The sequence below is a fragment of the Poecilia reticulata genome, chromosome 3 (assembly GCF_904066995.2).
Source record: "Poecilia reticulata chromosome 3, P_reticulata-male-v2, whole genome shotgun sequence".
NCBI classification, from domain to species: Eukaryota; Metazoa; Chordata; class Actinopteri; order Cyprinodontiformes; family Poeciliidae; genus Poecilia; species Poecilia reticulata.
This window is the reverse complement of record NC_088832.1, coordinates 23,120,944-23,136,102: the sequence shown is the minus strand read 5'-3', so window position 1 is coordinate 23,136,102 and position 15,159 is coordinate 23,120,944. Positions and strand designations below refer to the sequence as shown.

Here is a 15,159-nt window from a genome sequence, read left to right as displayed (position 1 = left end):
CACTCTATTTCTTTTCTTTGTACAAATATGACCAAATGTGTGACTTCAGTATTGTTAATGTCCAGAGAACATTAGGCAGATCATATGCAGATTGATGATGTCGAGAAATCATTTTTTGAAACACTGAATATTCAGTGAGAAATTCTCCGCTTTGTCTATCTGGCAGTGTTGAATCTTTCAAAGCTCAATTGTGTTTCCAGAAAGGTGTCAAAATATGACACTTTTCACGTGTAGTCATATTCTAAAATAAACTGAATTTACTGAATAATGTTCAAAATATTAATACAAATACACCGTATATTGGTAAAAGTAATAATGTAGAGTTTTAGTTGGCCACAAATAATCATACAAAGTAAATATAAAATGACAAATGGTTGTAATAACTGTTTATATTGAAATGAGAGCGAAATATTAGTTCAGTAATAGATCATGTGTCACAAATACTTCAGTCAAGATGCAGGAAACATCAGATGTTTGGTTTGTTCAAACATCTGATGGATTGTAAAACCTGCTGTTTCTTGTAAAAAGGAGGAATTTCTCTTTGTACTGTGGGTGAATCTCAGGACGTGATTAGTCAGTGGATGAGTCAAAGGTTGGAAATGTTCAGTTCAGCGGCTCACTGCCGGGTTCAAGGCGAACGTGACACGCAGAGGAACTTTGTAATCAGCCTGCTAAACTTTACAGAAATGAAGAAATGCTACAGAGGCACATGAGTCTGTTACTTTTATTATATCCAACTCTAAAGGTCAAATCACAAAATAAGCACAATTCAGATAAAAACCAATTTAACAGAAATATTACTGTGTGATGTAAAGACATGTTTGGTATGGTAACTTCAATATATTGCCTCCAGAGGTTTTTTTTTATTTTTATATGGCTCACTACCCAGGGCGCTATTGTCTTGGGGGTTTGCATGATAACTTGCTTTTCTATTCCTAATTACAGATTACAGTCAACAGGAAGCTGATTTACCTCTTTATTCTGCAGAGTGTAAACACTAACCTGTTAGCTAACTGAGCAAGCATCATATTCAAGATTTCTTTTATTTTAGTCTTTACTGAGTTTGATCAGCTCTGGTTCAAAATCTAATTTAAACTGGATTATTCTATGCTACATATAAAACACTGACATTTACAGAATAAAACCCTTGTTCCTTAAGAAAAAAAACACACACACAAAGAAGGTAATATATTTGAGAGGCTTCATGGATGCAAAGCAGGACCAAATAGTGGAGAAAGAGGAAGTTCATATTATATCTCCCATCATTCATACTCATCTTAAAGAGGAGTGGCCAAAACAAATGAGGTGGATCAGCAGTGCTTGCCAACAACTGATGGTGTCATCCAGAACGTGGATGTCGTCCCTGCTGCTTGAAAACTGAGCTGCTAGTTGCTAATGACAGTCTTCAGTCAGAGGATCTCTTCAGATTGTTGCTAGACTGACTGCTACAGGAGATCCTTTCGGAGAAATCAAGTATTTTTGAAATGGCTAAATTATTTTGGTCTGATTAAAGAGTCCTACTGTTACGGCCCTGGGTCTTGTGGGCTGGGTTGCAGGTGCTTTTGTCTGTCTTTGTGCTCCTCCCCTTTGCAAGTGTTGCTGGTCCGATGATTTGGAGCGCAGTGTTTAAACCCAGCCGTCTCGTTGTCCACTCTGCCAGGTCTCAGCTCCCCTCCTTTTCCACATTGGAGTTTGTCTTTGTTTTTGCACTTCAACACTTCCATATGCACTCATACAGTGACGCATCCAAGCATTTGCTTTACACCACTGATCTTGACTTCCACAATCCATTGTAGTTTTTGTTAATAAATATTCCTTTTTCTGCGCTTTAACCACTGCAAGGCCTCCCGTTTTGTTATGACCTTGAGCCAGTCGTAACACCCAACTAACAGAGTTTGGATTTGAAAACCTTTTTGAATCTTAGTTATTTTGTTTTATTTTGAAAGGCCTCATTGTGAACCCAGTACTTTGAACAGTAAATCAAATTAGAAGAAGCTCATCAAGGGCAGCATTCAAACAAGAACTCCCTCTGAAAGCGTCAGTCTGCTGCTGGGTTACCATAGTCAGAAAAAAAAAACATGGACTCCTTTTCCAGAAAATAAATAAATCAGAAACTGCAGATGCTGAAAATGATTTGTGATAATGAAACGACTGTTAATTTAAATCATGATGTGCAATGATTGATTCAAAGTGTATAAAACCTCCTGTGATAAGAGTCTCAGTAGCAGTACAAAGACAAACTTAAAAAGTCTGAAATCCCTGAAATTTTATACATTTAGTAAATTAAGTTTCTTATTAAACAGCAACATCACCGTGTCTCCAATTTAATTATTTCTGTCATTTGAGTCTCTAAAGAATAATTTATTACTTCAGTAATTCATTTGCAAACCTAAGAAAAAACCTTAGTCCTCCTAAATAAAAATACAGTAATCTTTACATAATTTAAGATAATATTATTAAACAGCGCTGCCAGAAAGTAAAGAAATGTTCAGATAATTTTACTTAAAAGTACTTAAAAGTTAAATCAATAAGTATGTTTAAATCTTTTTGTAAACAAATTACTGTCCGATTCAAGAAGTCAGTTGACCAGAACCTGTCCGAGAACATGAAGTAGGACAAATTATTTTAAAATTAACACATAAACCTTCACAAGACTGAAGTTGTTCTGCCATCAGTTTATGACTTCAGAAATATTTCAGTTATTCAAGAGAAAAGGGAAGCGAAGCACACCAGCAAGCTCACATCTGAATGGCTTTAGAAAAGGCTTTGGACTGGCCTAGTCAAAGTCCAAACTTAAATCTGATTGAGATGTTTACCTTGTCAGGTAACTAATGATTGAAAACCTTCCACAGTGGATAAATTAAAATAATTCTGCAAAAAAAGTCAAAAGTGATGCGAATATCAAACACAGCCAAGGTGTCAAAACCAATTAGGTTTAAATTTAAATTATTTCTCTGTATAAATTATTTGGTCACCTGAAAATTGAATTTTATAGTTAAGATTATTCTCATCTAATATTAACATTTGTTTGATGATCTGAGAGTTTTGAGTTTGATCAAACAAAAAAAATCACAAACAGAAGAAGCTTTACGGTGCAGAAAGCAAAACATCTCAGAAATGTTTTCATAAATTTATATTTGCATTGAATATAAAACCTTACAAACACAGATTTATAAAACTCGTGATGGGAAAGAAAACTTAAGCAGTTGATTTTCAGCTCTACTAAAGCCTTCGCTGATCATGATCAGGTTGGGTCCGGTTGTTCTGCATCAGACGGTGTACTTGTCCTCTCCTTGCCTCTGTGTTTTGTGGTAGTGGGTGTAGTTGCTGTAAAGCTCGTTGAACACCTCTCTGACGCCGGCGTTCAGCCCGGCTCTCAGGAACTTGATGTCCGTCTCCAGGCACAGGTCCAGGACGCAGTAGACGCCCTCACTCAGGTGGAGCTTCACGTCCGGCCGCAGGGTGACCTGCAGAGGCAGAAGATACGCAGATTAAAAGAAAAGAAGAGACGGAGGAGATAATGAGGCACAGAGAGGTTTCCGCTTCATAAATCAGACATTTTACTCACTTTATGAAGCTCAACTTTGGTTATAAGATTCTTACTCCCTGCTTTCACATTTCCTCACAGAAACACTTTAATAGTCTCTTATTTTCATGGTTTTGCTGATTTATTCATATTTCCTCAATATTTTGAGATTAAGTCAAACTTTTACATAATCTACGGCAGACAAACATAAATTAATGTTACTTTGTACTTATTCTGCAACTAAGGATTACCTTAGGAACCGATTACTCAATTATTCTAAAAATTAATTGATTAATCAGGTAAAATAATAGGCATATTCCACATGTTTTTCATTTAACCACTTCAGTCTTTTTATAAAATATTAGAAATATATCAAGAGATAGAAATGAACAAATAATTCAATATATTTTTAAATAAGAAACTAAACATTTTATTCCCTAAAATGCATAAGATAGCATTAATTATGAATTTGAACCAGGCGAAGCTGAAACTACACAACTTGAGGAGTTTTGGCTAAAATATATTTACAGATAAAAGTTTTGGATGAATTACTGATCTGAACATGTTGGTTTTTTTTAAAGTAAATGTCTTTTTTTTTTTTCGAGTTTATCCTCTGGTTATTGATGAATCGACTGTTAAATTAGTTGACCATTATCTAAATATTTGATTAATCCCAATTAATCGTTTCAGCCCCAATTCCCTTCACATTTCAAACAATAAATAAAGTTTATTTGTATACCACAATTCAGCACCAAGATGTTTTACACAACAAAAACAAAAAAATTACAAAGTTATACAGAAAACATCGTACAGTCAGCAGCTGAACAAACATTTTGATGAGATTCGCCACCAAAATCATTCACATCAAATAAGTTTGTCAATGTTTGTTTTATTATGGTTCAAAAGTAACTCTAGACTGGTGAGTTTTTAGTCTAGATTAAAGGAACTCAGTGTTTCGACTGTTCTGCAGTTTTCTAGAAGTTTGTTCCAGATTTGTGGTGCATAGAAGCTGAATGCTGCTTCTCCTCGTTTGGTTCTGGTTCTGGTTCTGGGGATGCAGAGCACATTGAAAAAATACAAAATCTTACCAAGTAATTCTGGTCTAGTTTCTAATCTTAATACGCTTAAAATAAGAGAAATGAACTTACAAGTATGTTTTCAACAGGAGCTTGTTTTGAGTAAATTACTCCTAAATATTGATGAAAAATTTACCAGCTCAGTTGGCAACAAGGGGAAAATGTGTTGTTATAAGTGAAACAATCTGCCAATTGAAGCAGTATTTTCTATTAATATTAGGGGATTATTGACTTATAATAAGCTCCAATATCCTGCTGAATATTTACTTGCAAGTTAGTTTTTCTTATTTCAAGTGTACCAAGATATTTGCATTAAAAACCAGATCAGAAACATTTGGTAAGATGTGTTTTTGCAGTGCAAACCAGAACCGAGTCCTGTACTCTTATATTTACAAACCTGCAGCACTGAAGCTGGACCTTTGTTTAGAGACACATTATGTTTATTAAAGTGAATATTTTGATCCACAGGAGGCTGAGCTGCAGCTCAACATGTGAGACAAAAGCAAGAAAAGCAGACAGAGCGAGCTTTTCTTTGTTGCAACAACAGGTAAACACGCCCCGGTCGAACAACAATCATCGTGATCGGTGAACCCTGACCAGCGAGGCAGCAGGACATTTAATAGCTTATTCATCTCAGATACATTACACTCATCGGGGGTTCAGGTGGCGTCCGCCGTGACGCGGTCCGCGCCGCAGACGTGTGCGAGACCCGGCGGCCGTGCTAAGTGATTTAAACAGCAAGGCTCCCATTATGAGGAACACAACCTGTTATGTGTCACCACAAGCAGCGGCTGATGAAATGTGATGAGGAGTTCAGGGAATCTCCAAATGCATCATTATGTTATTACACAGGTGTCAGCTTCTCACCCGTCTGACTCACTAATGTGTTTCCTGGTGTTTGTGCATTTATGTTTTATGATAACTGAGCTTTTCTAAGTGAAAAAGAAAATTGCATAATATTGAAAAGTGTCTGATTTCTTCCTGTCTTAGAATATAAAATACGCTAAAACTAGACTATATATGCAAACAGCATCGTTTTAAGGCTGTTTTCATTAAAGAAGGCAGGTTAATTACAGTAAATCAACGTTAAAGAGGTTAAAATCAGGAACTTTCAGTAAAAAAAATGCATAAGTGTATTTCTTTTTAGTAAAAATGTAAAATAAAACCTGCTGCAAACATTAGGTGACACAAAGACTATTAATCCGTCAACTTTTGATAAGAATGGGTTGCACTGGATTTTATTTCTATCAGAGTAAAGTTGGCATTTATGTGTAAAAGAAAATAAAGAAAAATGATGTTTAATTTTTGTTCTGTTTAGTTTTGCAGTACTTTGTGTTGAGCTATCAAATAAATATAGTCCATATGGTTGTAAAGTGACAAACTGTGAAAAGATAAAAGTGGATATAAATTCATCCCTGCTGTTTGCAGTTTATTTTCATTTATTGTGCAGACTTTGTTTTTTCATTTTGTGCATTTTTCCTTTAAATCAACCTACTCAGCTGCACATTTCTTCTGTAAATAACTGTCCATGTTGTAAATTTGCCCTTGCTGTACGTTTTCTAATTCCTATTTTTAAGTTTTTATGTCTATCTGTGTATTTTTTTACCTTTGTGTGAATCCACAGGCTTCGACATAATGCTGAATTTTCCCACTGCGGGAAAATACAGAACTTTACTTTTCTGTTCTATTATCTAACTCACATATTTAGATGTTGATGACAAAATCTGAAGGCATTTTTGTCTGAAAAAATTATTTAAAATCTAATGTGGAATATTTTTAGATATTTCTAAACAAGTCTGTTGTTGTCAACTTTACTATGAAACTCACTGACTATTTACTCTTTTGTGGCTTTACTGTTTTCAGATTAAAATGATTTGATTTTAAAAACAGATCATTAAATAACCTCTAACTTACATAGAACATATTATGTTTTTAATGCACCAGCTAAATCTTTCCCTACTTGTTGAAACAAATTGGTTAAAGACTCCCCAACACCTCCATGTTCCAGTTTTCTCCTGTCTGACAGAAACTCCTCATAATGCGCTGATGTGTTTCTGGGCTGGAAACTGCTGATTCAGGCGTCGCGTTAAACGCAGCCTGGCAGCAGACGGCAGCCGCACTCTGAGGCCAGACGTGACTCACCGGACTGAGGGAACATCCAGCCTCAAGCTTCACTCCTGCTCACAATGTAGCAGTAATCCTGGGCCCGCTCAGTGGCTTGTGTCAACATCTACAATTCTGGCTACTGGGAATATTTCCCCTCTCTTCCTCAGCGCGTCAGCGTCTCAGTTATTCAGCTCGGAGGGAACAGATCAGCTGAGACTCGTCTGCTAAAACTCATAACGGATAACTCAGCGCTGCCTTGGTACTGTATTATTAAAGGGGATCAATTATACAAAATTCACATTTTGCACGTTTTTGTGCTTCCATTTGGGTCACAGCTGCTTCTGAAAACACTTAAAAAAACACACACAGTTGTTATTTGTCAATAGGTTCATGTTCTTTTTTGTCTGAAAAAGGACCCATATAAGAAAACTGATCGTAACGTCACAAATTAGCAGGCACTGCCGTTCACCAAGTAACCCCATCAAAGCCCTAGCAACCCCAGTGTAGTTCCGCCCGTTATCTAGCAACCAAAGCAGCTCCGGCACGTTTGGTTATATGGTTTTACCGCTGAATGTGCAGTACAATGGCTGCTGGAAAAGACAAGGGTTTTGCCATTCAGAAACCACTTGCTACATTCTTGTTTATTGTGCAGGAGGCCCCACTTCTGCTTTTCAAAGATCATGGGGCACTCTGCTGTTACCTAGTAATCCAAGTGGAGTTCCAGCACGTTCGGTCAGTTAGTTTTACCACTGTAGTCGCTGTACAATGACTGCTGGAGAAGACAAGTGTTTTGTTGTCGACTTAACAATCAGAAGTCACTTCCTGCATTCTTGTTGGTTGTGCAGGAGGCTCCACTTCTGCTTTTCAAAGATGTAACGTTGTACAATTGCACATCCGTTTGCAGCTACTTTCACATCCGAGTGTAAACGTTGAGGTGGGGGATGTGCATCTCATTCTGAAAGGAGCTCAAAATAGGCAGAACAAAATCTCATTATCCAAGAAGGATTTTGTGATTTGTTCTAGACGTTAGACGTATCCTAACCTGTTCAGAGATCACCAGGTGTATGCGTGTAGCTACTCAACTGTTACTACATTATGAAAATACAGATAAATATCAAGTAAATCCTGTTTAGAGACAGAGAAGATGTTGTTCTGTGTTGAGTGAATACCTTCTGCAGCTCCGTGACGTACTGAGCCACCATGAAGGCTGGCAATGCAGTGAAGCTTTCAGGTGTGGCAGCAATGTGAGAGAACATCCTCTCCGTCAGCCTGGAGCACTGCAGATACACGTCACCGTCCGCGCCTGCAAAAAAAACACACGTTCATTTTCTAACTGGGTTGAGTGACATGAAACTTGTATTTTTAGCTAAAGCAACTGGGAAATCAGGCTTCAGAGCATTCTTCTTCCTAAAGTCAGTCACTTTTCCCAGAGCAAATTTTAAGCATTTTTCAAGGTAAGTTTTAAAAGTTCTCCAGCACCAAACTTTATAAAAATACAAATGGACAGAAAACTATTATATGATGTCATTTAATAGTCATTAATGATGTTTTGTGAGCATATTCTACAGCAGTGAGACGATAAACTGAAATATAAATTTTTTTATGTTTTGAAATGCATCTCTCACACCCTAAACACCTGACTGATCAGTGAAACACTAACAAAATCACCTAATTTCAATAGCCTAATATAAGGTATAAAATATTAGCCAACATTTATTTCAATCACACAGATCTTGAGCACATACAAAGAAAATTACAACAAAAATCTCTAAAAAATTTTCTCACCATGTTTTCTGGCATTTAATAAATAGAAATAATTTTGATAATTCAAACTAAGCTAAAACAAAAAACATTAAATCTGATTTAATTTCAGGCAGTGAGAAAAAAATGTCTGTTTTTTTATTAAGTGTAAATGTTTTCCAGATTTAGGTTTGAAGAGTTTGAAAGCAGTTTATTATAAAACTGAGCATTTTGAATATGCAGAAATCAAACGCTTTTCAAACCTTGAATACACTTGATTGAAATTCAAGCATTTTCAAGGATTTCAAGCACCTGAATTGCGCCAATCTTGTAAAGTAGGTCTTTAAATGTTTAAAATTCCAGTGAAAGACTCAAACACAGCTGGTTAAATCATGAAATTTTCAAAAAGAAAAGATTAGAAAACACTTTCTCAGAATGTTTCATTCCGACTTGTGCATATAAAAAACGGTACGTCTGCGACTAACGAGAGATTTCTCTTAAAATAAAGAGGCAGCAGCCCAGCGGTAAGTGCATGAACAGAAAACCACAGGCCAGACCAGGACTGTGTGAGTAATTCACTGGCAGCTCACTTGTTTCAAATCAAAAGAAACAACTTCACCTTGAAGCCTTGAGGACATGATTTACCTCAACAGCTAACAGCTTTTCATCAAACTCTCAAGTGAAAACGCCTGAATTAGTGGTTGGATAAATCATGTTCAAGCAGCAGCTGAACATTATGCTGTACAGGAAGAACATCGCATCATTTCACTGTAATCAGTTACACAGATACCCAAATAAATTCATTTATGAACTTTAATTGATAAAATAGAACCAAAAAATGCATGGATGGACGATCTGAAAAGTGTGGCCTTTAAGTTATTTCTCTGATTCTTCTTCTTGCCTGGCTTGTCAGTCAGATCACTGGTGGTCCGCAGGTGCCCCCGGTGATCCGTGAGGTACTGCATGTAAACAACCATTTATTTGCCTGACGTTAGCTCAAAGTGCTAAATTGCAGCTAGCTTACCAAAGGACAGTGTTTAAAAATAATAATGTACAAATGGCTTAAAACCAGGTCACAAAAAAGAAAGCCGAAGATACAGGCGGAACGTTTCTCAGGGTGAGTTGAAGAACTTTTATTTTTGAACAATATTACGATATGTAGCAGATCTCGGTCTGTCCCTGTGCTGAGTACCATCTGACGAGGTGTTGAGCAGCGCTGCGCCCCATGCTGACTAACTGCATCTGAACACCTAAAATAAAATTCACATTTTACACATTTTTATACTTCCATTTGGGTTTTTATTGCTTCAGAAAATAGCCTAGGCACTTTAAAACAAAACAAAACACCCAGATGTTTCTTTGCAGCAAATTAATGATTTTTGGTGTCTGGAAAACAAGCCATTTCAAAAACCTCCCGAATGTTAAGTCACAATCGATGGGGACTCCACTGCTACCTAGCAACCCAAGCATAGCTCCAGCATGTTTAATGTACAATGGCTGCTGGAGAAGACAAGTGTTTTGTTGTTGACATTCAGAAACCACTTGCTGCTTTGTTTTTGGTTGTGCAGGAGGCTCCATTTATGCTTTTCAAAAAGATATGGTTGTGTGTTACGCATGTGTTTGAAGCCATTTTCCCAGGAGTGTAAATGTTGAGTTGGGGGTCATGACCCCGGCAGCAGCTTGTTTGGATTTAGAGTGACAAGAGGCCCTAAAACAGCCCAAATGGGAAGAAATTATCAGACTAAAATCTCATTATCTAAGAATGCTTTTGTGCAAAAAATGAACATGTTTTGTTTAAGATATAGACCTATCCTAACCTGTTCTATAAAGCGCAATAGGTTGCCTTTAATGCATCCTACGTTTGAAAGGCGATGTGTGAGTAACATCGGGTTCAGGTACCTGCATCGGTGTCTCCTCTCTGCCGACCTTCCTGCATGATCGACGACACCAGCCGATAGAAGACATTCAGGAAGGATGGAGCGGCCCTGGAAATCACCTGGAGACACACAAGTACAATACTGCAATCATTTACTGCATCTAGGCCTGTTCCAATAAATCAATTAATCACATCATAAATTAAAACAAGCTCAATAATTCCAATTTGCATGCTTTGTTGTTTCTCTTTTTGCAGCATCCAGTTTTTCAAACCAAAAACTGGATGACAAAAGTCATCGGTCTGGTGCTTCGGTCTCAATTATCACCTTTATTTGAAGGATAATTTTATTTACACAAACTTCAGAATTCACTTTTATTTGTTGTTTCAGTTTTTATAAATAAAATGTCTCCCAGTTCCACTGTTGAATGTCCATTAAAATTTAAAGTTTATTGATCTTTGAGAATGTGAGAATGTGTTATTATGCTGTTAACTTTATATTTCTTGAAAATGGTCTCAAAGCAACAACAGGGTTTCCCCCATAAAACGTACTAAGCCCAATGCTCGGGACACTCATCCAGTGGCCCGTTGTGTTTTTGAGCTAAAACATTTTTAAAGTTAAAAGGAAATTTGAAAATATCACTTGTTAGTTATGCATTATTGGAAGACTGGAGGATTAATACCTAAACACCAACAATAAAGTCTTAAAAAAAGGCAATGATTTAAAAAAAGACCTAAAATAAATAATGTTAAACCTGATGGGGGCACATGTAAAACCTGGAGTCCCGCCAGGCTTATAATACACTGTGGGAATATTACTGTTTATCGCAATAACCTCAGGGACAATTTATCGTCTAGTACAATGCGTTATCGTGACAAGTCTTTGTTAGTGGTAATGTTTTTCTCCTTTTTAGTTAAAGACCATCACAATTTAACAAAGAGCTAAACAGATATCGATAATATTTGCAGGATTTTGTAGAAGTGATGAAAAAATATTCATGTGAACATATCCTTGTTAGCTTGTAAACCAGGACTAAACACAAAAAAACAGACGATGAAATACTTTAACACAGTGAAACTTTGGTATTTTTACTTAACATTATGATGTGAGAGTGTCCTGCAGGCCCAAACTGAGCTGTAAGCTCATTCCTGCTGTGACAGATGGAGGTAAAGAGCAACAGGAAGAATATAAACGAGGCCAGGATGAAGTCACCGGCCCAGGTTGGAGCCCATCACTGGTTTCCATTGACTTAAACATGCTTCATGCCAACTCACTAAAGTCTCCTCTCTCTACAACACACCCATACTTTGCATTTTGGACCAGACCCTGTTCTGTGTCCTGATCCAATCAAGCACTTTAACCCTTCATCTCCAGCTTCCTTCCTCATTTCCACATCTCTTCCTCTTTAAAAAACATTCTGCTTTCTTTTCTTCTCCTCTCCTTTTCTGGTGTATTTTCTCTACGTAAACATCTGACAACACTTAACTGGTTCCTGGCCCATTTAATTCATAGCAGCTGCATAGTTTCAATTCTGCTCAGTTCTTGTTTTTGAAAAACAATTTATAGAGTTAAGCAAAGAAAACCCATCAGCACAAAGACAACAAAAGCTATTGTGTGTGGTTAAAATCTAAATGTTTCAGTTTAAGGTGAAAATGTTCTTTTTAACTGAGCCTTTGGGGCAAAATCCAAACTTGTAGAGGAGCTGAAAATGTGAACATCTCAAGGTTTCCATGCTGGTGAAGTACAACTGTAGAGAGCTGCAATATCCTCTGGTTGGAAGTGAAATTCCTGAGTGGAGTGTCCTGAGGGCTCAGCGGCAACACGTAGCACATTTTCCTCATATTATAGATTCAAAGCACCTAACCTCACTTTCAACACACGAGAGCAAACGACTGGTTTCTTATGCAGAATCCAGCAATATGTACAGATGGAGTCGTAACATCAAGAACACAAACACAGACATTTTTAAGCTTATGCTAACAATTAATTTCTAAAAAGAGAGATTTGCGAGTCTGACCAGTTTCTGTCTCTAAGGAGAGGATAACGCCTCAGAGTTCGTAAACTTTAAGCATTTTCAAAGTACTTTTCCAGCACCGCACAAGAAAGCAATATTAATGAACTAAAAACAGAGTTTTAATTCACTGCTTACAATATAATTTACTAGTTATTATTAGGGATGCACCGATTTATCGGCCAGCCAAAATCCTCCTCTGTCCTCTTCTGCTCCACAGTGAGAGGCTTGACCGACCCACCAGGTCATGTCTGCATGTTTGTCATTAACAACAATCCCAGCAACTTTCTTGCTATATTTATCAACATTTCAGACAAAAACAAATTGGAATTGGCAGGTCAGGCGTTTTGAAGATCAATAATCAGCGATCGGCCTAAAAACTGCAATTGGTGCGCCTCTGGTTATCATTAATAATGTCTTTTGAAAGTTTTCCACATTCTATAGTTAAAGTTAAAATATAACATTTTATGTTTTGAAAAGTCTCTCTCATAAACACACCCTGTTGACCTGAGTCAAAGAAAACACAGATTCAACTAAAAATTCCGAAACGTCAATAACGTTGTTTAATGCGTAAAATATAAGCCAGATTTTATTTAAAATACAAAGACCATTATGAATAATTCATATTTATTATATTGCAATAATCCAAACAAATCATGTTAAGGTAAATTACCTTCTTGTTTAAGTTAAATTAAATTAAATGCTTAAACATAATATACAAAGAAATTCACTAAAAAAAATCTCTAAAAAATGTTCTTGTTAAGTTTTCTGGGATTTAGCAAATTTAAATAATTTTGGTAATTCTATCTAACCTAAAAGAAGAAAAGTTTGGCCTGCTTTAACTTTTAAGTTTATTATTATTTTTTCAATTTGAATTGAGAGAATAAATTATGGCCATCATTTTGACCTTTTTTGCTCATAAAGATTAGCCATCAGAGTTAAACTCCACCACATTTGCGACCAAAACTTTAAACGTATATAAACTTTAAAAATCTAGATGCAAAAATTGATTAGTGCTTAGAAAGTGCAAAAACCACAAGTAGCAACTAAATTTGAACAATACATGTTTTCTTTCCTCCATTAATGTTTGGAGGAAAGTCCAGCACTGTGGAAACTCATTTTAGAGGTGAGCTTTGTGTGTCGTCTTGTTTATCTTCGTCACACAAAGTCTGTACTACCTGCAGCATTTCTTCATCTGAAATTCTCTCCACATCAAAAATAAACGGGTTACAAATTGTTTCAGATAATGCTCATAGTGCAGCGGGTTCAGTTTAACAGCAGAATGTTTACTTAGGAACGAAACACGCCTGACTTGATTTGTGATTACTTTCAAACGTGGAAATTACCACAAGTTCCTGAGCATAGTATGTGGTGTAACAGGGCTGAAGTGATTAATTGTATTAATCGTGATTAATCGATTATTCAAAGAACCGATTTAGTAATGATTATTAACTTGAGTATACAGATTCAAAAAAAGCCATTTGCTCAAAGAACAACACAATCAGAGCAGTAATTACTCTAAAATTGTATCTAAAATAAAATAACCTTCTTTGTCTGTAAATATGTTTTACTCAGAGTTCCTCAAGTGACAGAGTTGGCTTCACCTGATTTAATTCTGCACAAAAAAATCTATTACGCATCCCATTATTAGTTGGTTAATTAAAAAATAGTCAGCAGATCAGCCCTGCTTTGTACGGATGTTCAGGTTGCTAGGCGATGGCCTGGGCTCTACTGTGGTTGCTAGGTAACGGGCGCCCCTGCTGATTTCTGACCCTACATTCTAGAGTGTTTTTTTTCCAGACACCAAAAAACTGACTGGATGTTTTCTTTCTTCTTCTTTTTTTTTTTTAAGTACTTGGGCTTTTTTTCTGGTTTGTTTTTTAGAAGCAGTTGAGACCCAAAAGGAAGTATAAAAATGTGCAAAATGCTAATTTAATAGCGCAAACAACTGTTTATTTCAAAGAAAGAACCACATGAACTGAGGTGGTAACGTCAGATCTGGATAACTAAGCTATATTCTCATCAAAATAGCATTTTCTTGTAATTTTTCTGCTATTATGATGACTGCATTCTTGTAATTAAACAAAAATTGTTATAGCTTGACCCTCATATTCAGTCGTAGAACAGAAGGGATGAATTAAATAAAAGCCACTAATGAAAGCAAACAAAAAGAAATCAGTTAAAATTAAAATCAGGAACCAGATCTGGCAAGAAAAAGATTTTACTATTAAGCCATATTGTCTAGATTTACCTGGTAACTAGTTTTATTCCTTAAAGTCAATAAACACACAGAGCTTTGTGTCCATCTACCTGGGGATGACATTTGATGATGGTGAACAGCGCCTCGTGGACGGCCAGGAACGCAGCGTGGTAAACGTTTGGGTTCAGGTGGTCGAGAGGCAGTGACTGCAGCGCTCCAAGAACCACAGTCACATGTTGAGGGTTGGCAATGCGTCCCTCGCCTTGGCGCAACAGTGACGTCAGCGCCGTCACCGTAGGAACGGTGAAAGGACGGGTCAGAGCGAGGTCCTGGCTGGCCGATCTCACCAAGAACTGCAACACACAACGAGACGAGAACTGTAAAAAATAAATAAATAAAAGAAAAATATTCAGCAGTTCAGGCTTCCTCTTTACTTTATTTACAGATTAGAAGAATTACATAATCCAACAGCACCAAAACACATGATTAATAAAGACGCTTAAATGTCATCTCTATGTAATCTGTCTGTAGTTCAGTAGAAAAGGTCAAGGAGTACACACACACACACACACACACACACACACACACACACACACACACACACACACACACACACACACACACAC

At 36.8% G+C, this 15,159-nt stretch overlaps 1 protein-coding gene across 3 annotated transcripts in view; it reads right to left on the bottom strand.

Annotated features, from left to right (window-relative positions):
* Positions 1–3,118: 3,118 nt before the first annotated feature.
* Positions 3,119–15,159, bottom strand: part of urb2 (URB2 ribosome biogenesis homolog) — a 28,530-nt gene continuing 16,489 nt past the window's right edge. For 2 of the 3 annotated variants that reach the window (XM_017304141.2, XM_008405800.3), the window contains exons 9-12: positions 14,644–14,886; positions 10,348–10,444; positions 7,878–8,011; positions 3,119–3,467 (exon numbers count right to left, since the gene is read on the bottom strand). In XM_017304141.2, the coding sequence (XP_017159630.1) occupies positions 3,270–3,467; positions 7,878–8,011; positions 10,348–10,444; positions 14,644–14,886 (672 nt within the window). In that variant the 3' untranslated portion in view covers positions 3,119–3,269. Of the gene's footprint in view, positions 3,468–7,877; positions 8,012–9,566; positions 9,699–10,347; positions 10,445–14,643; positions 14,887–15,159 lie in introns of those variants that run through there. The other variant, XM_081605276.1, reaches the window with a different exon arrangement.